Source organism: Drosophila ananassae, chromosome 3L (assembly GCF_017639315.1).
Source record: "Drosophila ananassae strain 14024-0371.13 chromosome 3L, ASM1763931v2, whole genome shotgun sequence".
Taxonomy (NCBI): Eukaryota; Metazoa; Arthropoda; class Insecta; order Diptera; family Drosophilidae; genus Drosophila; species Drosophila ananassae.
The window spans coordinates 1,090,430-1,109,233 of NC_057929.1; the positions used below are offsets into that span (position 1 = coordinate 1,090,430).

At 35.2% G+C, this 18,804-nt stretch overlaps 2 protein-coding genes across 11 annotated transcripts; one reads left to right on the plus strand and one right to left on the minus strand.

Moving 5' to 3' along the window:
* Nucleotides 1-2,041: 2,041 nt before the first annotated feature.
* LOC6495405 (aquaporin AQPAe.a) lies at nucleotides 2,042-18,712 on the plus strand. 2 transcript variants are annotated; one of them, XM_001958737.4, is made up of 6 exons: nucleotides 2,042-2,266; nucleotides 5,413-5,483; nucleotides 5,548-5,703; nucleotides 5,759-5,902; nucleotides 17,811-18,233; nucleotides 18,404-18,712. In XM_001958737.4, exons 2-6 carry the CDS (start codon nucleotides 5,448-5,450, stop codon nucleotides 18,437-18,439), a joined length of 795 nt encoding a protein of 264 aa, XP_001958773.1. In that variant the 5' UTR covers nucleotides 2,042-2,266; nucleotides 5,413-5,447; the 3' UTR covers nucleotides 18,440-18,712. The 2 variants fall into 2 exon arrangements, with proteins under 2 accessions (XP_001958773.1, XP_044571778.1); XM_044715843.1 differs by lacking the exon at nucleotides 18,404-18,712 and having other exon boundaries at nucleotides 2,056-2,266; nucleotides 17,811-18,317.
* On the minus strand, nucleotides 6,155-17,758 carry LOC26513875. 9 transcript variants are annotated; one of them, XM_032451302.2, is made up of 4 exons: nucleotides 17,575-17,758; nucleotides 17,287-17,522; nucleotides 7,351-7,430; nucleotides 6,165-7,076 (listed from the first exon to the last, which is right to left on the minus strand). In XM_032451302.2, the coding sequence occupies exons 1-4, from the start codon at nucleotides 17,602-17,604 to the stop codon at nucleotides 6,565-6,567; spliced, it is 858 nt and encodes a 285-aa protein (XP_032307193.1). In that variant the 5' UTR covers nucleotides 17,605-17,758; the 3' UTR covers nucleotides 6,165-6,564. The 9 variants fall into 9 exon arrangements, 7 of the variants coding, with proteins under 7 accessions (XP_014763950.1, XP_014763948.1, XP_032307193.1 ...); XM_014908466.3 differs by lacking the exon at nucleotides 7,351-7,430 and adding an exon at nucleotides 16,672-16,989 and having other exon boundaries at nucleotides 6,181-6,758; nucleotides 17,207-17,522; nucleotides 17,575-17,749; XM_014908465.3 differs by lacking the exons at nucleotides 6,165-7,076; nucleotides 7,351-7,430; nucleotides 17,287-17,522; nucleotides 17,575-17,758 and adding exons at nucleotides 10,139-11,066; nucleotides 15,722-16,049; nucleotides 16,104-16,263; nucleotides 16,414-16,815.
* Nucleotides 18,713-18,804: the final 92 nt, after the last annotated feature.

The window sequence follows — 18,804 nt, forward strand, 5'->3', positions numbered from 1 at the left end:
TACGTGTTATATATCGAGTGCCCATTAAGATGGAGAACGGTAATGGGCACATAAAAAATGGCAATTGATGAAAATTTGCTTATGTCCGATGCTGATAAGCCCGAGCAGATGTTTGCGATTTTTTTATTTAAGCCCAAATGTGAACCGAAACCTTAATTCAAGCAACTGAACTTAGCCGAGATTCGTTCTAAACATGTGAATTTTACGCAAGAGACGGAAATTGTTTTAAAAAATTCAAATAACGTTAACAAATTAATTGTTTCCAGTTAAAATTTGGGTTCTATGTGTTGCGAATCAACCTTTTTTCGGTATATATAATATAGAAAAGGTGCGGAAGTAGTACTCATCTAAATGACTCATTTATGTGAATGTAAAAAAACTTCAAGAAATAAAAAAACAGCTGTTGAAACTCATTAGACTTTTAAAGACTTTTTTTAAAGAGCATGTAGCGACTTCTTATCACCTGGTTTTAATGGTAAAAACCCACCATAGGAGACAGCACTTTCTACTGATCACGTCATTCAACTACGTTTGATTTAATTAATGGCTTCCCAGTTGGGGGCGTTATGACCGGACAATTCTAATTTATTATTTCGCCAGTCAGGACACAATTACTTTGCTTTTCCATATTTCACACTGGAGCCCCAGGCGAAAAGAAAAAAAGGGGCCCCGCCCGGCATTTCCAAAGGATTACCCGGCGAGTCTTATGCAAATGGACGCAATGTCGGGCCAAGGTCGCGGAAGGACCACTCTATTGTGGCTCAAAAGTGGGCGTTGGCCAGGTGTCAAGAGTCAAGTGTCAGGAGGAGCCGTACACTTTTCCTGCAAATGAAATGTGGGGCTTGATTTCGATTTGTGTTTCGATGGAATAAGCATTTCGTGTTAATGTAAATTGGCCCAAGAACTGCACGATATGATTTATGAAGTGAACGTCAAAAAGCCAAAAAAATTTTATTATGCAAATTTTTACAATCTTATCAGTTTGAAAAAAATCATTATCTCTAAGCACGCCCGTAAACTGCTTATAGTATCTTATTCATTACACTGTTTTATGTAGGCACAAAAAAAAGATATATTATGTTTTAATTTTATAATAATAATTTAATTTTATAATTTAAGCCAATTTTAAAAGTGTAAGCCCATAAATCACAGATCGTACGGCAAGTCAATAATTCCCGTTTTTTACACAAACATTTTATGGCGCCCCATAAAGTGTGCTTTGATTTTTAAACACCACTTTATTTTCCCATAAACGTTTACTTCGATTTTTATTTTTTTGTTTTCTTAATTAAAAAGTTAAACAAACATTAATGCCACCCCCATTCCACTGATAAAGTGAATTTGATTCACATACTGTTACTGGGCAATGTTCATTTTTATTGAATCATGGAAAAGTTCAGTGTTCCCTCAAGTGCTTGCACTAAATTAATTACAAAATTTGTTAGCAAAAGACATGATTTCCGACTGATTTCGGTAATAAAAAGGTGGAAACTTTTTTGTCAACGTCACTCATTGACGTAGATTATACCTATATAGGTTGGGTAGGGTATAAGATTTTCGTTTTTTAATAATTATTTGCATAATATAACGTTGTTTAAACGGTTTCATTCAATTATGATAATTTTGACTGGGGCCAGGTTGTCGTCTTGGCTATGCCATAAAACTGGTGGTTGTTGACTTGGATTTACAAGAGCGTAGCATATTTTGTTTTTCTAGTGTATTCCTAAAAATATTAATACTTAAATACTTACGCATATTAATGTCTTGTTCTCTAATTAATTAAAAAAAATCATCTATTAAAAAAATGTATAACAAAATTTTAATTAAAGCCTCACAAGTCTAAGACTTCTAAATAAAAATCCATAACTGTATATATACTTTAATCATTTACTAATTTTAAGATAATCACAGCAATTTAATTTCACCCGTTGCGCCAGCGCTCTCCCGATTACCCTGGAAACACTCTCATTTTCTCTGCTGTTCTCCGAAGCAGAGATTACATCGTTCTCCCCACATCGACGGGGCATTTGGGGTCTTTGGGGCTTTGGGGCTTTGGATTTCGCGCTGCCAAAAGCGAACGACACACTTGGAGCGATCGTCCAAGTGCGCGGATCGCTTGAAGAACGAGCTCATATATAAAGTAATATAGTACCGCCATATTAAATATTTTTCAAGTCCAAGTTAATGTGATATTCGTTATTGTTGTGCATAAAGTTTGTTAGCAAGTGGGCAAGGCCGCCAAAAGTGATCTAATTAATAAAGCAAGGTAAACTTTTAATTTCTTGAAGACTTTTTTCGTCTGTGTGTTCTCAGATTAAATCATTTTTGAAACGTAAATCTAAATTAAGATAAAGAACAAACGAAAAATGGAAGCATGTGTCAATCGTAAAAATAATACAATTTATGTACGTCGAATTTTTACTTTGGTCAACCACCACAATTCTCAGAAATTAAAAGTCGCGGATATAGTATAAGTTGTTATAATGCTGCCAAAAATAAAAAAATACTTAGATATTTACACAGATTTGAGATATATTTAATAGCGCTCTTCATTTTAAAACCAGCGTTGCATGAAACATGCATGCGGTCGTGTAATCTGCATAAGCTTTTAAGATTTCTATAAATTTCTATTGTCTGGTTAATTACGATCCGGTAGAGCCATGATACACTGACATGGTAATGGGTGACATCGCCCCGTGGCTATGCCGATCCCGAGAGGGACATTCAGTTCAGTAGCTCGTTTCATATCTGACACTTTTGATTGATGGGTTGCCACAGCGATTTTCTGGTCTCTGAACAAAACTGAAATGATTCGGTAATTGGAGTGACCCGTTTGCGATTAGCGTGCCTCCACTGTAGATCCGAAGAACACGTGTGGGAGTTTCGTCTATTAACTCTTCAGTGCATCCTCCTCTTTGGCTCCATTCCCCCCTTTTATCACTCCGGCTCCGGCTCTTCACAAGTATGCCGTTGCATACAAATTTAAAGCTTAAGTAAGTTTTATGGCTTTTTAAGTGACAAACTTGCTGCTAACAATTGCAAATGTCTATATCGGTAAATCAGCGGGCGTACGTAATTGAGGCTAGGCCACATAACAAATTATATAAAGTAAATAAAGTTATTTACCTAAATCGGTTTAACATCAAAGTAATTTCGATGAAAGGTATAACTCTCTAAGAATTCGAAGCCTGTCTTACATATATTCGTTATTTCCGATATATGACTTCAGTTTTACTAAAAACTACAAATATTTAAAAATCATAAAGCTTACAAAGCCTACATAATTTGCTTACCTGTTGGCAAGCCAATAAACAACTCTGAAAAGCAACACATTAGCTCATCTGTTCCATCACCTAAGATTTATACTCCCATTATCTCTATCGATCTTCAAAATGAATGAGAAATGAGAAACAACCAAGTTTTTCTTAACGACATTCGTCGTTATTTGCATATAATTAAATTTTATTGGCCTTTCATTTGTAACCGCCTTTCCATACAGTTCAATTCGGCCCGGGTTCAAGTTCAAGAACCCTCTGTTCATACACGTTTTTGAATGTAACCGAAATACTTTGAGTGTACGATCAGCTCGAAATGCGTTGAAATGCATTTTACTTAGTGGCCTGACGTTCTTGGGTGTGCGAAAATATGTGTGAATTTTTGTGCTAATTTGTTGGGCAAACGTTTCACTTTATTGTTCGAATATTGTGGGAATAAGCACGGACATACTCACACTTGGGTCATTAGCGTGCTATTGAAAATTCCATAATCCGAATTGGGCGGTGAATGCAAACATTTGGGTTAGGCTATTCGGTTTCCAATTAAACAGGCCGCTTATCGTCTATAAATATGGCTTCATCTCCAAAAGGTAATAACAAAACAAACTCTAATCAGAGCTGATTAAACATTAATCAGAACTAGAAACAATATTGGAGCTCTATTGATTGGGGTTTTAATAAGTCTCTAGATTCTAATAAAGAATCTGAATGTGGGAATGTTGACTTTGGAATGTTAGTCAACAGGTTTTTGCAAAATTCATAAAAATAATATTCTACGAGAAGCAATTACGCTTATAATTAGACTCTCATTTGATGATTAAGAGAGCTATGACAAATATTTGACCACGGTTATACCCATTTTCCAAAGGGGTTCCAATCAATGAAACTGATTGTAAAGGGGGATGTCTCTCTGTGTTACAAGGTATTCCACTTATCCATCAGCCCAACCCCAAGCCAATTCATCTAGCCCACTCGTCTCCACCTCAATTAAAGTATGGCGAAGCTTGATTCCCCATATCAGAGCACTTGAGGTCTATTGTCTGATATTGATACGGGCCGCCAAGATGACGTAAATAAAACACGAAATTCATTAAGATTGCATTAAAAAATGACTACAATGAGAAAGAAAACAGCCCCCAGAATGATGAACAACTTGAAATATTTTCAAAAGCATGGAAAATAAGGATTAACATTGAACGATTACTGATTGATGGCAAAGACAAATTACAAATGGAATATGTTATATCTACATATATTTTATTTCTGACGTTCTTGATGTGTGGTGTGGGGGCACGGTCAACATGGTTGAGTTTTAGGCCATTTTTGGGCCTGGCTGGCAACTAGCGATCGTGACCGCATTACGCCAAATAAGAACAGCAGAGCAAACAGTCTCCACTGATTCCACTCTATAATGAGAAAGCCATGAAAAACAGGCCTAATCCCCCCGGCATCTTTAGAATTTCGACACCCCGTAACTCCCCCCGTGACCAAACATTCTCGAGTGTTCACTCTCAAGTGGATTTTGTGCGATCCGGCCTGTGCTACGCTCAAATATTTACCTTCTTTTTATGACGTGTTGCCAATTAAATATTATATTTTTTATTTGCTTTTATATTTGTACATTTTGTTGTACATATTCTCTCACATGCAGCTGCAATCGCTGACAAGCTGAAATTATGGGCTTAAGAAGCAGTATTTAGGGGGGTAACCTTAATTACCTACTTTTGCCATAACGACAAAGGGTTAAGTTAAATACATTAACATTCCTTTGCAATTAAAAAACTTATTTTGCGATAAATGAGTAATATTCTGGGAAGTATATATTTTTAAGATTATATATTCATAGTTTATATATATGATTCTACTTAGAAGCATAAATTTAAAAAAGTCTAGACCTTAGGCAAAAGTGTCAAGCCCATTAAATACAAATTCAAATGCAGCGGAAATGTTGTCTGAGGCCAAAATAATGTGGCACATTAAACGAGTGCAAAAAAATGTTCATCGTCGCCAGTTAATTATGGCTCATGTCCGACAATTTTCCACAACCAATTTCATGCCCGTTTCCATTTGCAATTCCGATTGCCATATACATTAGACCACCTACATAAATTACTAATTTTCCGTTTGTCTTTTTCAGTTTGTCAGTAGCGGTTAATAAGCAGAGCCTACAAGATGGGAAAGTTCGAGTACTCACTGGGTTTAAATGAGGTATGGTTAGAAATGGTTAGCTATATTCGTGCCACATAAAGTAATTGAAATACCCTTTGTTTAGCTCAAATCCAAGGAGTTGAGATTATGGCAGGCCCTAATTGGAGAATTCCTGGGAAATCTTATTCTTAACTTTTTTGCCTGCGGTGCCTGCACTCAAGTGGAGGATAGTACCTTCAAGGCTCTGGCTTTTGGCCTGGCCATTTTCATGGCTATAACGGTAAGTTTTTTTTTTAGAATCTACTCATAAATAAATATATCTTTGCATTCCATAGATCGTTGGGCACTTGAGCGGCGGACACGTCAATCCTGCCGTTACTGTTGCCATGTTAGTTGCTGGTCGAATTAGTTTCCTCAGGGCCTTTTTCTATATAATCTTCCAATGTTTGGGCGCCATTTCGGGAACAGCAGCAGTCAGGGTAAGTACTAAAATGTTTAGCTAACAAACCTTTATTTTAAGTAGCTATGCTAAATATTTTCAACGTCAATGCCTTCTGACTAATAAGTCTCACTTAAAAATAAACATTCTTAAAATGGTCATATGCCCTTTTTCGCTCTTGATTGCCCCACTTCCGCCGCTGCTTAAAATTTTATTCTGATTTCGACAATTCTCCCACTGGCTTTATGAGCAATTGAAACAATTTCAAAAGTTTCAGGAGCATATGAAGTCATTCCAACGATAAGTATTTATATAAAGACCAGATACAAGTTTACTTCGGCCTTAGCCGAATTTATTATACTCTTGCCGTTTTTTTCTCAAACGATTTTTTCAATCTCAAAGGTTTATCTTCAGTCAGATGAAAAAAATCTTTTGACGAGGTTAAATAACAGTTTCGAACCAGCATGCCACGCCAAAAATATCTGATAACCATTTTGAGGATGAAAAAATTCAATATATTTATAAAAACTTACACATTAAAAATATTTTTACCCGACACGTGTTTATATTGTTTATTTGTATTGATCCACGTGCCGAATAAGAATATTTTTAATGTATAGTTTAAATAAACCTATCGCCACAATTATAAATACAATATTCTTCATAGTTGGTTAACAAGTGTTTCAATACCTCAGACCCACTTCAGCCCAAGGCTGAGGCTATAACTACATTATACAGCCATATATTTCCGATCTGAATCATTGGATACATTGGCATCAAATACTCCATCCTCATATCCCGCAAAATGGCACATTCGAGGTACGGCCGATATTCCACATACTGATTTGTGTGGCAGGCCTCCGATTTGCCTTGAAGGTATATTTCCAGTCTGAGATCTACATGGAGTGGTTTATTCTCCAAAAGATTATTTCCAGATAAATTTTTAAGTCTTTTAGAAAGCCACGCCGTTACTGGTGGAGTGTTATACACTGTCGATCTACCAAAGCACACTTCATCGTATGGGAATTTAGTTTTATATACGTTTTTGGCATTGAAATCATAATTATAAGCTCTTATATCTGGCATAGTCAGCCTCCACGCATCGGCGTAGGTGACACCCCAGGGGTTATACACCCATTTTCCCTTTCTGTCGGTTTTGAAACGGGGCACGGAAACTGTTAATTCTTTAGGACGTTTTGGTACTTCTTCATTTCCTGTAAAAAGAAAACCTTGTGAGTAACAATTTAATATAATCTCCTAAATCCCCATCAGAGGGAATTTTAATTTAGTTTAAGCTATGTGATGCGGTGAAGACATTTTTGACTCAATAATGTATGTATAAGATAGCATCTTATGAGTGGTCGACTTTATCCGATATTTGGGATACATATCATAAAAAAATGTTTAAATCTTCATATAGCCGCCATTTAGCTGCAAGGGTACTCCGCCAATACCGGATGTTCGCTTTTCTTTCTTGTTAAAACTCACCTTGCGGTTTCGGATAGAATTTCAATCGAATAGGAGAAAGCCTCTTTATGTTTGTGATTGGTTCCTTCTCAAAGACAGATTTTGTAGTTTCTGTGGCTTTATTTGTGACTTGTGAGAATAGATGGCTTCCAGAGTTCATCACCGAAGGTTCCTTTGCTTTATCGTCCATTTGATTGAAAAACAAAGGATAACCATTGGCTATCGGTTTTATCTTAATTTCTGACTGGTGTATAGTTGTTGAATACTCGTCTGTGTTTGGTTTAGGATCATTTAAAACGGGATAAGATACTACCGCCGAAGTAATGACCTAGTAATAAAGTCATGAATAATATTTTCCTTTATTTAATTCAAATAAACCTACGGCCACAAACATAATTACAATGTTCTTCATAATTGGGTATTATGTGTATTGTGTGTGACTAAGTTAACAAGTGATTCAATACCTCTGACCTGCTTAGATGATGTGTTTTCAATCATCCCTTAAGTATATTTTTTGATATTAATTACACAGGCCGACAATTTCCAACTTTTTTTTTCCTCCACGCATAATTTTACCTGCTCCATAACCTTTAGGCTCCCCTGAACCAAAGTCCAGAACAAACATAGGTTCTATCACCCACCGTTTCCGCGGTACACCTAAGAGAAGAAATTGATCAAATTTTACCATATATTGAATTATGTAGGCCGTGAAATGGCTACGACCATCATTGTTTCCAGTACATATCATTTTTGAAATGTATGTGTACCAACTAAAATTAAAAAATGGTATCTAGCAGTTACCATATCTTTGGAATACTCATCCAAAGTTGAAATCTCAGATTTTCTACGTTAATTTTTGCTCTTCTATGATTTTTCCCCAAACATTTTTCTATGGAAGATTTTTATTTTCTTATTGAAATCAGTAGATCATACCATGTTTTAATTTTGGATTTAAGGAAAAACTCGAAATAATTTTATTGAATTTAATATAGGTGGTTCAACAATATTTTCTTAAATTAAATTGGAGTTTTTAATCTCATATTTTCAAAAAGTCATGGCTATCTACAACTTCTGTAAAGCTTTACTAAACAAGCTGAACCTGCAATAGATACGTTTTGAATATAGAAACAGTTTTAGATAGCCATGACTTTTTGAAAATATGAGATTAAAAACTCCAATTTAATTTAAGAAAATATTGTTGAACCACCTATATTAAATTCAATAAAATTATTTCGAGTTTTTCCTTAAATCCAAAATTAAAACATGGTATGATCTACTGATTTCAATAAGAAAATAAAAATCTTCCATAGAAAAATGTTTGGGGAAAAATCATAGAAGAGCAAAAATTAACGTAGAAAATCTGAGATTTCAACTTTGGATGAGTATTCCAAAGATATGGTAACTGCTAGATACCATTTTTTAATTTTAGTTGGTACACATACATTTCAAAAATGATATGTACTGGAAACAATGATGGTCGTAGCCATTTCACGGCCTACATAATTCAATATATGGTAAAATTTGATCAATTTCTTCTCTTAGGTGTACCGCGGAATCGGTGGGTGATAGAACCTATGTTTGTTCTGGACTTTGGTTCAGGGGAGCCTAAAGGTTATGGAGCAGGTAAAATTATGGGTGGAGATTTTTTGCTGTTGGCCTGTGTTATATATTTATTTTTCTCTCGAATAGATACATAAATAAAAATGCAATATATTTATAAAAAATTACACATTAAAAATATTTTTACCCGGCACGTATTTATATTGTTTATTTTTATTGATCCACGTGCCGAATAAGAATATTTTTAATGTATAGTTTAAACAAACCTATCGCCACAATTATAAATACAATATTCTTCATAGTTGGTTAACAAATGTTTCAATACCTCTGAGCTACTTCAGATATCTCAGGTAAAAACTACATTATACATCCATATATTTCCGACCTGAATCATTGGATACATTGGCAACAAATACTCCATCCTCATATCCCGCAAAATGGCACATTCGAGGTACGGCCGATATTCCACATACTGATTTGTGTGGCAGGCCTCCGATTTGCCTTGAAGGTATATTTCCAGTCTGAGATCTACATGGAGTGGTTTAGCATTCAAATTACCACTTCCAGACAAATTTTTAAGCCTTTTAGAAAGCCACGCCGTTACTGGTGGAATGTTATACACTGTTGATCTACCAAAGCACACTTCATCGAATGGGAATTTAGTTTTATATACTGTTTTAGCTCTCTTATCAAAGTTAAAATCTCTTATATCTGGCATAGTCAGCCTCCACACATCGGCGTAGGTGACACCCCAGGGGTTATACACCCATTTTCCCTTACTGTCGGTTTTGAAGCGGGGCAAGGAAATCGTTAATTCTTTAGCAGGTTTTTTAGAAGGTTTTTCTTCATTTTCTGTAAAAAGAAACCCTTGTTAGTAACAATTTAAAATAATGTTAAACTCACCTTGCGGTTTCGGATAGAATTTCAATCGAATAGGTAAAAGCCTCTTTATGCTTGTAATTGGTTCTTTCTCAAAGATAGATCTTGTAGTTTCGGCTATATCTGTGGCTTTATTTGTGACTTTGCCAAAACTGTTGGAAAATAGATGACTTCCAGAGTTTGTCCCCGAAGGTTCCTTTGCTTTATCGTCGATTTGATTAAAAAACAAAGGATAAATATTCGGCCTCGGTTTTATCTCAATTTCTGAATGGTGTATAGTTGTTAAATACTCGTCTGTGTTTGGTTTAGGATCATTTAAAACGGGATAAGATACTACCGCCGAAGTAATGACCTAGTAATAAAGTCATGAATAATATTTTCCTTTATTTAATTCAAATAAACCTACGGCCACAAACATAATTACAATGTTCTTCATAATTGGGTATTATGTGTATTGTGTGTGACTGAGTTAACAAGTGATTCAATACTTCTGACCTGCTTAGACGATGTGTTTTCAATTATCCCTTAAGTATATTTTTTGATATTAATTATATATTTATTTTTCTCTAGAATAGATACATAAATAAAAATGCAATATATTTATAAAAAATTACACATAAAAAATATTTTTACCCGGCACGTATTTATATTGTTTATTTTTATTGATCCACGTGCCGAATAAGAATATTTTTAATGTATAGTTTAAATAAACCTATCGCCACAATTATAAATACAATATTCTTCATAGTTGGTTAACAAATGTTTCAATACCTCTGAGCTACTTCAGATATCTCAGGTAAAAACTATATTATACATCCATATATTTCCGACCTGAATCATTGGATACATTGGCAACAAATACTCCATCCTCATATCCCGCAAAATGGCACATTCGAGGTACGGCCGATATTCCACATACTGATTTGTGTGGCAGGCCTCCGATTTGCCTTGAAGGTATATTTCCAGTCTGAGATCTACATGGAGTGGTTTAGCATTCAAATTACCACTTCCAGACAAATTTTTAAGCCTTTTAGAAAGCCACGCCGTTACTGGTGGAATGTTATACACTGTTGATCTACCAAAGCACACTTCATCGAATGGGAATTTAGTTTTATATACTTTTTTGGCTCTGAAATCATAGTTAAAATCTCTTATATCTGGCATAGTCAGCCTCCACACATCGGCGTAGGTGACACCCCAAGGGTTATACACCCATTTTCCCTTACTGTCGGTTTTGAAGCGGGGCAAGGAAATCGTTAATTCTTTAGCAGGTTTTTTAGAAGGTTTTTCTTCATTTTCTGTAAAAAGAAACCCTTGTTAGTAACTGTTAAGAGGAGCCCTTCAAATAAGTGTTACTCCAATGAGTTCTGTTTTAAAACTGTTTTTATTTCTTACAATTCTCTTACAAGAAACATACATGAAAATCTTAAATCTATTTAAAACTACTTATCAACGGACTGCTCGCTGACCTGCTATGTGGCCCTTTCTTAAGTGCTTCAAGTGCACCACATATGGTAAATATTCGGTTCGACTGCAGGAGATCGTCTTTCAAACCATGCTGTTAATCACTTATTCACATGGGTCCGATCTCCTACATTCTATGTTTGGAATTCTTATCGTGTTCAATGCTTGAACATTCTGCAAAGGGCCACAAAAAAGGTGTACATTTTATATATATTAAATTCATTATATTGTCCATTGATAACGCTAGATAGCGGACTATATATGTACATATATGTGTATTTCTGCTTTTGTATTAATTTTATAAATTTCTTTCTCCAATATTAGAAAATATTATTATTATGATTCTTTGATAACAATATGTTGTTAATTATATAATTCTATTTCATATTTTTAAATAGCTTAACATTGTTTAAGTTATTTTATTAGCTCCCATGTTCAACTTAATGTTTGAACATCCTGCAAGGGGCCACAAAAGTGCTTGACTTGTGTTTACATTTTTAAATTAATTATTATTTCTGTTCGATTTCTTAGTGGACTGTAATATTATATATATTTTAATTTTTTGATTTTAGTGGACATCTTGAAAACTTTTTTCATTCGATATTTTAGTGGACTGTAATATTATATATATTTTGTTTCTTATTATTCTTTAGATATAGCTTTTCTTTTTTATTTGATTGATCACTTAATCATATGTATAAAACCATTACATTATACAATAATCATATAAAATAAACATTTTTTTTTTTAAACATTAGGCATTGGAGTTGGCAATGCTATAGCCATCAATTGTCTTCTCGACTTTAATTTTCTTACATAGGATACAATCAGTACAGTTATGATTATCATTACCAAAAACAAGGAGCTATGACCTGACACATGATGAAAGTCGATATTTTTCAATTTTAAATTTTTTGCCTTTAAATCTTCTATTTACTTGGCCAGGTGAGCTATTTACGCTGTATGATTTATAACAGGAGGCTTTAGAGGGTCCCAATTTTTGGAAGCAATTCTCGGAATCTCGTTTATTTCTCCTATATAAGGAGTTTATTTCTCCTATATTCTTGACTTTGGGCGGGTTGGATCTACTTTGACGTGCTTCTGCGTCATCTAGATCATTTACACTAGCTAGGGGGCATATCATATTTAATGGTCTGGTAACCAATTTCTCTTGCTCCTTAAGCCTACCAACTCGGACTTTTTCGTCCTTTCCTTTATGGACTTCTTCATCCTTTGCTAGATGGCAACTATCATCTTTTTTAGTATATTTTTTGAAATTAGTTTCATCCTTTTCTACCTCCCAATATCGGTCCATTTGTTTGAGCACGATACTGGTTGCTACGATTGAATTACTACCCCTGGATTTCGTGCGTCCTGACACTGTCCATCCAAAGATAGTTTTTTGCCCAAGAAGCATACCCTTTTTGGTTATCTCCGGCAGCAAAATTTGTGGATATAAATCTGCACCAATTACCAGGTCAATTCGACCAGGTTTGTCGAAATTGCGATCCGCTAAATAGAATCCTTTCCAATCCGACTTATTTATAAAAACTTTATTTTTGGGAAGACTTTTCATTAATTTTGGCAAAACAATTGCGTTTGTGCTCACTTCTTTTGAATATTTAGAATTATTCTTAATTGTCAATTTTAACTTGTGATTTGAAACACAAGCGCCTGTTGCTGAAACTCCATTTAATTGAGTGTGCGCTTTTATTTTTGGCAACTTAAGTTTTTGTGCCGCTTCTTCTGAAATTAGAGTGAATCAATGCTCTAAATTTCCCGAATTCACCATCTTGACCTTTAATCTGAACATATGCCGTGGCCAACAACGCTGGTTCAGAGGTCATGCATGTATTTACATTCTCTTTTTTAAAATGTAACATGCTATGGTGTAGTTTTTGACAATACGAGCATACTAGCTCGCTTGGACATTTTGAGTTTGAACTGTGCTTTAAACATCTGTAGCACCAATTCAATTTTTTCACTATATTTGATTTTTCCTGTGGACTTAGTGCTTTAAATTTATAGCAATTAATTATTTGATGCCCGGGCATTTTGCACATCGGACAAGTTTGGCTATTTATGTTATTTTTTTGTACTATTTTTCTAGTTGGTAATTCATTTCCAACTGATGTCAACGAACTAAGCCGTTGATCTAAAAATTCTATGACATCTTTCAAATTTTGAATGTCATTTGACTTTTTAACTTGGCCCTCATATTGTTGCAGAGCCTCAATAGAAAATTTCTTTAAAATAATATGCGCAAAAATGCAATCTGATTCTTCAGTCAGATTTGCTTTAAGGCGCATCATATAAATTGATTCATTTATAGAATCAATTGTATTTTTTAAATGCCTATATGAGTCCAAATTTATTTTTGGAAGCTCAATCAGGCGATTTAATTGGTCTGAAAATATCTTTCTATTATTTTCATACCTTTTTATGAGCAACTCCCAGGCTGCATCATAATTATTGCCTGAGCCAAGCAATAAATGGGAGACCACATTTCGTGCTTCCCCTTTTAGAGCACTTTTAAGGTAGCTTAGCTTCAATGATGGACTTAAATCCATTCTTGAATGCACAAGTTCCTTAAATAACTCATAAAAATGGTCCCAATCTTTGGAGTTTCCAAAGAAACTGGGAACCTCAATTTTTGGTAGGGTAGGTAGTTCGTCCATTTTAGGATTACTACCTTCTACCTTTTCTAATCGACCCACTTCGATTTTATTGTTCATGAGCTCAATGTGTATTTCCACATCTTCTCTGAGCTCTATTATTTTGGGCATATATTTATTATTTAGCCCTTCAATATTTATAAGATCGGACACTGTTTCTACTCTGCTGAGAAACATTTTTAATTTTTTAATTCTTATTGGAAAGGTTTCAGCTTTCCTTTCCTGGATTTCGATATAAGTTTGCTCGAGGTAATCCTCGAGATTCTTTAAGGCACCCTCAAGCCTAGAAAATAGCTCATCCTGGCCAATAATATTTTTAATTTTTTCCTTAGCGGACTTGAATTTTGATAGCATGCTATCGAAATGTTTTTTAGTAAAATATTCGTGCTCTACAGCACCAAGTTGAACCAAATGATTATGGTTCGTGCAGGCTCTAAGCTCGATGTTCTTAAGTGATTCCCTATCTTCTTCTACATAAGAATTTTTTGCGAGAAGCGCATCTACTTGCCGGGTGAGACGCACCTGGTCTTCTATTATCGCGATTTTTTCTTTTGTCGACATATTGGATTTCTTTTTTTTTTTTTAATTAATTAAAATAAAATAATTAAAATTATATTTAAGTTATAAACTAAAAGACCAAACTTGCCGATCAATATATTTTCTGCTGTTGTTTGTTGTCGCTGCGCTGTTGATGCTGCTTCTTCTTGGGGTGTTGTCACTGCTGCTGGCTGATGTTGCTGTTAACCTTGGTGTCGCTGCGGATGTTGCTTCTGCGTGGATGACTTGTTTCGGCCGATATTGCTCCTGATGTTGCTCGGATGTTGCTTCTGCGTGGATGACTTGCTTCGGCCGATATTGCTCCTGATGTTGCTCGGATGTTGCTTCTGCTTGGGGTGCTTATTTTCTGTTGATGTTGGTGTCGCTGATGTTTTATTTTTTTTTTTTATGTTTTATTTTTTATTTTTTTTTCGATTTAAAAATTTTTAGCGCCACTGTTGCTATTGCTTATGCTGATGTTTTATTTTTTTTAAGTTTGTTTGTCCACAATTTACTTCTTTTTAAACTTTTACACGTTTACTCTTGTTTTATACTTTTCCGATGTAGGGCCTCGGATACGCCAACACAAAATTTTTATATTTTAATTTTTATATATATTTTTATTATTCTGGTGTCGTTCCAGAAAACACACGATAGAAGGAAATATTTATTAATTTTTGTATTTCCTTTCTATTCGATTATGCTCATTGGCATTTATATTATTTTATTCTCTGTGTTCCTTACCTCTTGGGGGGAAACAACAGAGGACTACGATTTTTAAACTGAGCTCTTTTTTTACTCAGATCGCAGCCTTATTTTTTAGCTACCTTGGGCTGAGAATTTTTAATTTTTCTGCAGCCACTTCTAGGTGCCAGTTTTTTAAACCTGAGTCTCTTACCACAGGGGGGAAAACGTCAGGGTGTCTCGATGGACCAAATGTTAAGAGGAGCCCTTCAAATAAGTGTTACTCCAATGAGTTCTGTTTTAAAACTGTTTTTATTTCTTACAATTCTCTTACAAGAAACATACATGAAAATCTTAAATCTATTTAAAACTACTTATCAACGGACTGCTCGCTGACCTGCTATGTGGCCCTTTCTTAAGTGCTTCAAGTGCACCACATATGGTAAATATTCGGTTCGACTGCAGGAGATCGTCTTTCAAACCATGCTGTTAATCACTTATTCACATGGGTCCGATCTCCTACATTCTATGTTTGGAATTCTTATCGTGTTCAATGCTTGAACAGTAACAATTTAAAATAATGTTAAACTCACCTTGCGGTTTCGGATAGAATTTCAATCGAATAGGAAAAAGCCTCTTTATGCTTGTAATAGGTTCCTTCTCAAAGATAGATCTTGTAGTTTCGGCTATATCTGTGGCTTTATTTGTGACTTTGCCAAAACTGTTGGAAAATAGATGACTTCCAGAGTTTGTCCCCGAAGGTTCCTTTGCTTTATCGTCGATTTGATTAAAAAACAAAGGATAAAAATTCGGCGTCGGTTTTATCTCAATTTCTGAATGGTGTATAGTTGTTAAATACTCGTCTGTGTTTGGTTTAGGATCATTTAAAACGGGATAAGATACTACTGCCGAAGTAATGACCTAGTTATAAAGTCATTAAAAATATTTTCCTTTATTTAATTAAAATAAACCTACGGCCACAAATATAATTACAATGTTCTTCATAATTGGGTATTATGTGTATTGTGTGTGACTGAGTTAACAAGTGATTCAATACCTCTGACCTGCTTAGATGATGTGTTTTCAATCATCTCTTAAGTATATTTCTTAATATTAATAATATATTTCATTTGCTCTAGAATAAATACATAAATATAAATTCAATATATTTATAAAAAATTACACATTAAAAATATTTTTACCCGGCACGTGTTTATATTGTTTATTTGTATTGATCCACGTGCCGAATAAGAATATTTTTAATGTATAGTTCAAATAAACCTACCGCCACAATTATAAATACAATATTCTTCATAGTTGGTTAACAAGTGTTTCAACACCGCTGACCTACTTCAGATGTCTCAGCCCAAAACTGTATTATACATCCATATATTTCCGATTTGAATCATTGGATACATTGGCATCAAATACTCCATCCTCATATGCCGCAAAATGGCACATTCGAGGTACGGCCGATATTCCACATACTGATTTGTGTGGCAGGCCTCCGATTTGCCTTGAAGGTATATTTCCAGTCTGAGATCTACATGGAGTGGTTTAGCATTCAAATTACCACTTCCAGACAAATTTTTAAGCCTTTTAGAAAGCCACGCCGTTACTGGTGGAATGTTATACACTGTCGATCTACCAAAGCACACTTCATCGAATGGGAATTTAGTTTTATATACGTTTTTGGCTCTGAAATCATAATTATAATCTCTTATATCTGGCATAGTCAGCCTCCACACATCGGCGTAGGTGACACCCCAGGGGTTATACACCCATTTTCCCTTTCTGTCGGTTTTGAAGCGGGGCAAGGAAATCGTTAATTCTTTAGGACGTTTTCGTGCTTCTTCATTTCCTGTAAAAAGAAACCCTTGTTAGTAACGATTTAAAATAATCTCCTAAATCCCCATCAGAGGGTATTATAATTTAGTTTAAGCTATGTGATGCGGTGAAGACATTTTTGACTAATAAAATATTAATTTAATCTTCATATATAAGCCGCAATTTTCCAAGGGTTACAAGGGTACTCTGGCGATACCGGATGTTCGCTCTTCTTTCTTCTTAAAACTCACCTTGCGGTTTCGGATAGAATTTCAATCGAATAGGAGAAAGCCTCTTTATGTTTGTGATTGGTTCCTTCTCAAAGACAGATCTTGTAGTTTCGGCTAAATCTGTGGCTTTATTTGTGACTTGTGAGAATAGATGGCCTCCAGAGTTCGTCTTCGAAGGTTCCTTTGCTTTATCGTCCATTTGATTAAAAAACAAAGGATAACCATTCGCTCTCGGTTTTATCTTAATTTCTGATTGATGTATAGTTGTTGTATACCCGTCTGTGTTTGGTTTGGGATCATTTAAAACGGGATAAGATACTACCGCCGAAGTAATAACCTAGTAATAGTCATGAATAATAGTTTCCATTATTTAATTCAAATAAACTTACGGCCACAATTATAAATACAATTTTCTTCATAGTTAGGTGTTATGTGTCTTGTGAGTAAACAAGTGATTCAATACCTCTAACCTGCTTAGATGATGAATTTTCACTTATCTCCTAGCTTAACCTTAGCTATTATAGAAAAAAAACGTTAAATCATTGAGCAAAATATATATAAAATTTAAAATATTTCTATTTTACTATTAAATTTCTTTGATTTCGTCCCATTTTCAATTCAAAAGACCCTTATCGACCAAGATTACTACAATGGCCTGGGCCACACTACTCTGGCTCCCAACATCACAGAGCTGCAGGGTCTGGGCATCGAGTTCTTCCTGGGCTTCCTCCTGGTTCTAACTGTGTTTGGAGCCTGTGATCCCCACAAACCGGACTCCCGCTACACGGCGCCCCTGGCCATCGGTATGGCCGTGACTTTGGGTCACCTGGGAACCATACGGTATACGGGATCCAGCATGAATCCTGCACGCACCGTTGGCACTGCATTCGCCACCGGAAATTGGTCTGCCCACTGGATCTACTGGGTGGGTCCCATTCTCGGGGGCGTGACAGCTGCCCTGCTCTACACCCAGATCCTGGAGGCGAAGCCGGAGCCGAAGACGAATGAGGCCGCCGAGAAGTACAGAACACATGCCGATGAACGTGAGGTGAGAATCAGATTGATTAATGCCTGGAGCGAGGAGTACTTCTACTGATCATTAACCCCTCGTTGCACACTCAATTACATTCATTACACACTCACAGATACACATTGTAAATAAATTGGATTCGCGTTATTATAAATTCTAAATCACTTTAAAATTATTTTCTTTCATAGATGCGCAAATTGGAAAGTGCCCGCGACTTTGCTTAGAAATGGAAAACTAAGAGTGTCTCGAATCTGGAGAGAGAATCTGGAAAGGATCAATTTTGATCATTGATTGCATTCAGCTCTGTGTCTATCATACTTATTACCTATGTCGTGTATTCGTTCGTTCGTGTGTATTTATGTATTTATTCATGAAACTTTCAATTTTTTATTTAACTAATACTTAAATGTATAAGCTGCCGTAAAATGCAATTTACAAACTAAATTACATGTAAATGTCTCATGCCTGCACAATAAAGTCAAATGTTTACATTTAAATGATTTTTGTTGTTTTGTTTTTTGAAAGAAGCGCCATGAAAAGCTTATGTTTAAAAGCTCGTTGCATTGTCCAACACTTGCCATAAGGAAAA

Bases quoted from the DNA above. Each gene is read 5' to 3' on its own strand.
- LOC26513875 (XM_014908464.3), bottom strand. From the start codon at position 10,204: ATGAAGAACATTGTAATTATGTTTGTGGCC. The intron at 10,121-10,174 runs GTAGGTTTATTT...CTTTATTACTAG, and splicing joins TTGTAATTATGTTTGTGGCC to GTCATTACTTCGGCGGTAGT. The intron at 7,077-9,792 runs GTGAGTTTAACA...TTCTTTTTACAG, and splicing joins ATTCTATCCGAAACCGCAAG to GAAATGAAGAAGTACCAAAA.
- LOC6495405 (XM_044715843.1), top strand. From the start codon at position 5,448: ATGGGAAAGTTCGAGTACTCACTGGGTTTAAATGAG. The intron at 5,484-5,547 runs GTATGGTTAGAA...CCCTTTGTTTAG, and splicing joins ACTCACTGGGTTTAAATGAG to CTCAAATCCAAGGAGTTGAG. The intron at 5,704-5,758 runs GTAAGTTTTTTT...TGCATTCCATAG, and splicing joins CCATTTTCATGGCTATAACG to ATCGTTGGGCACTTGAGCGG.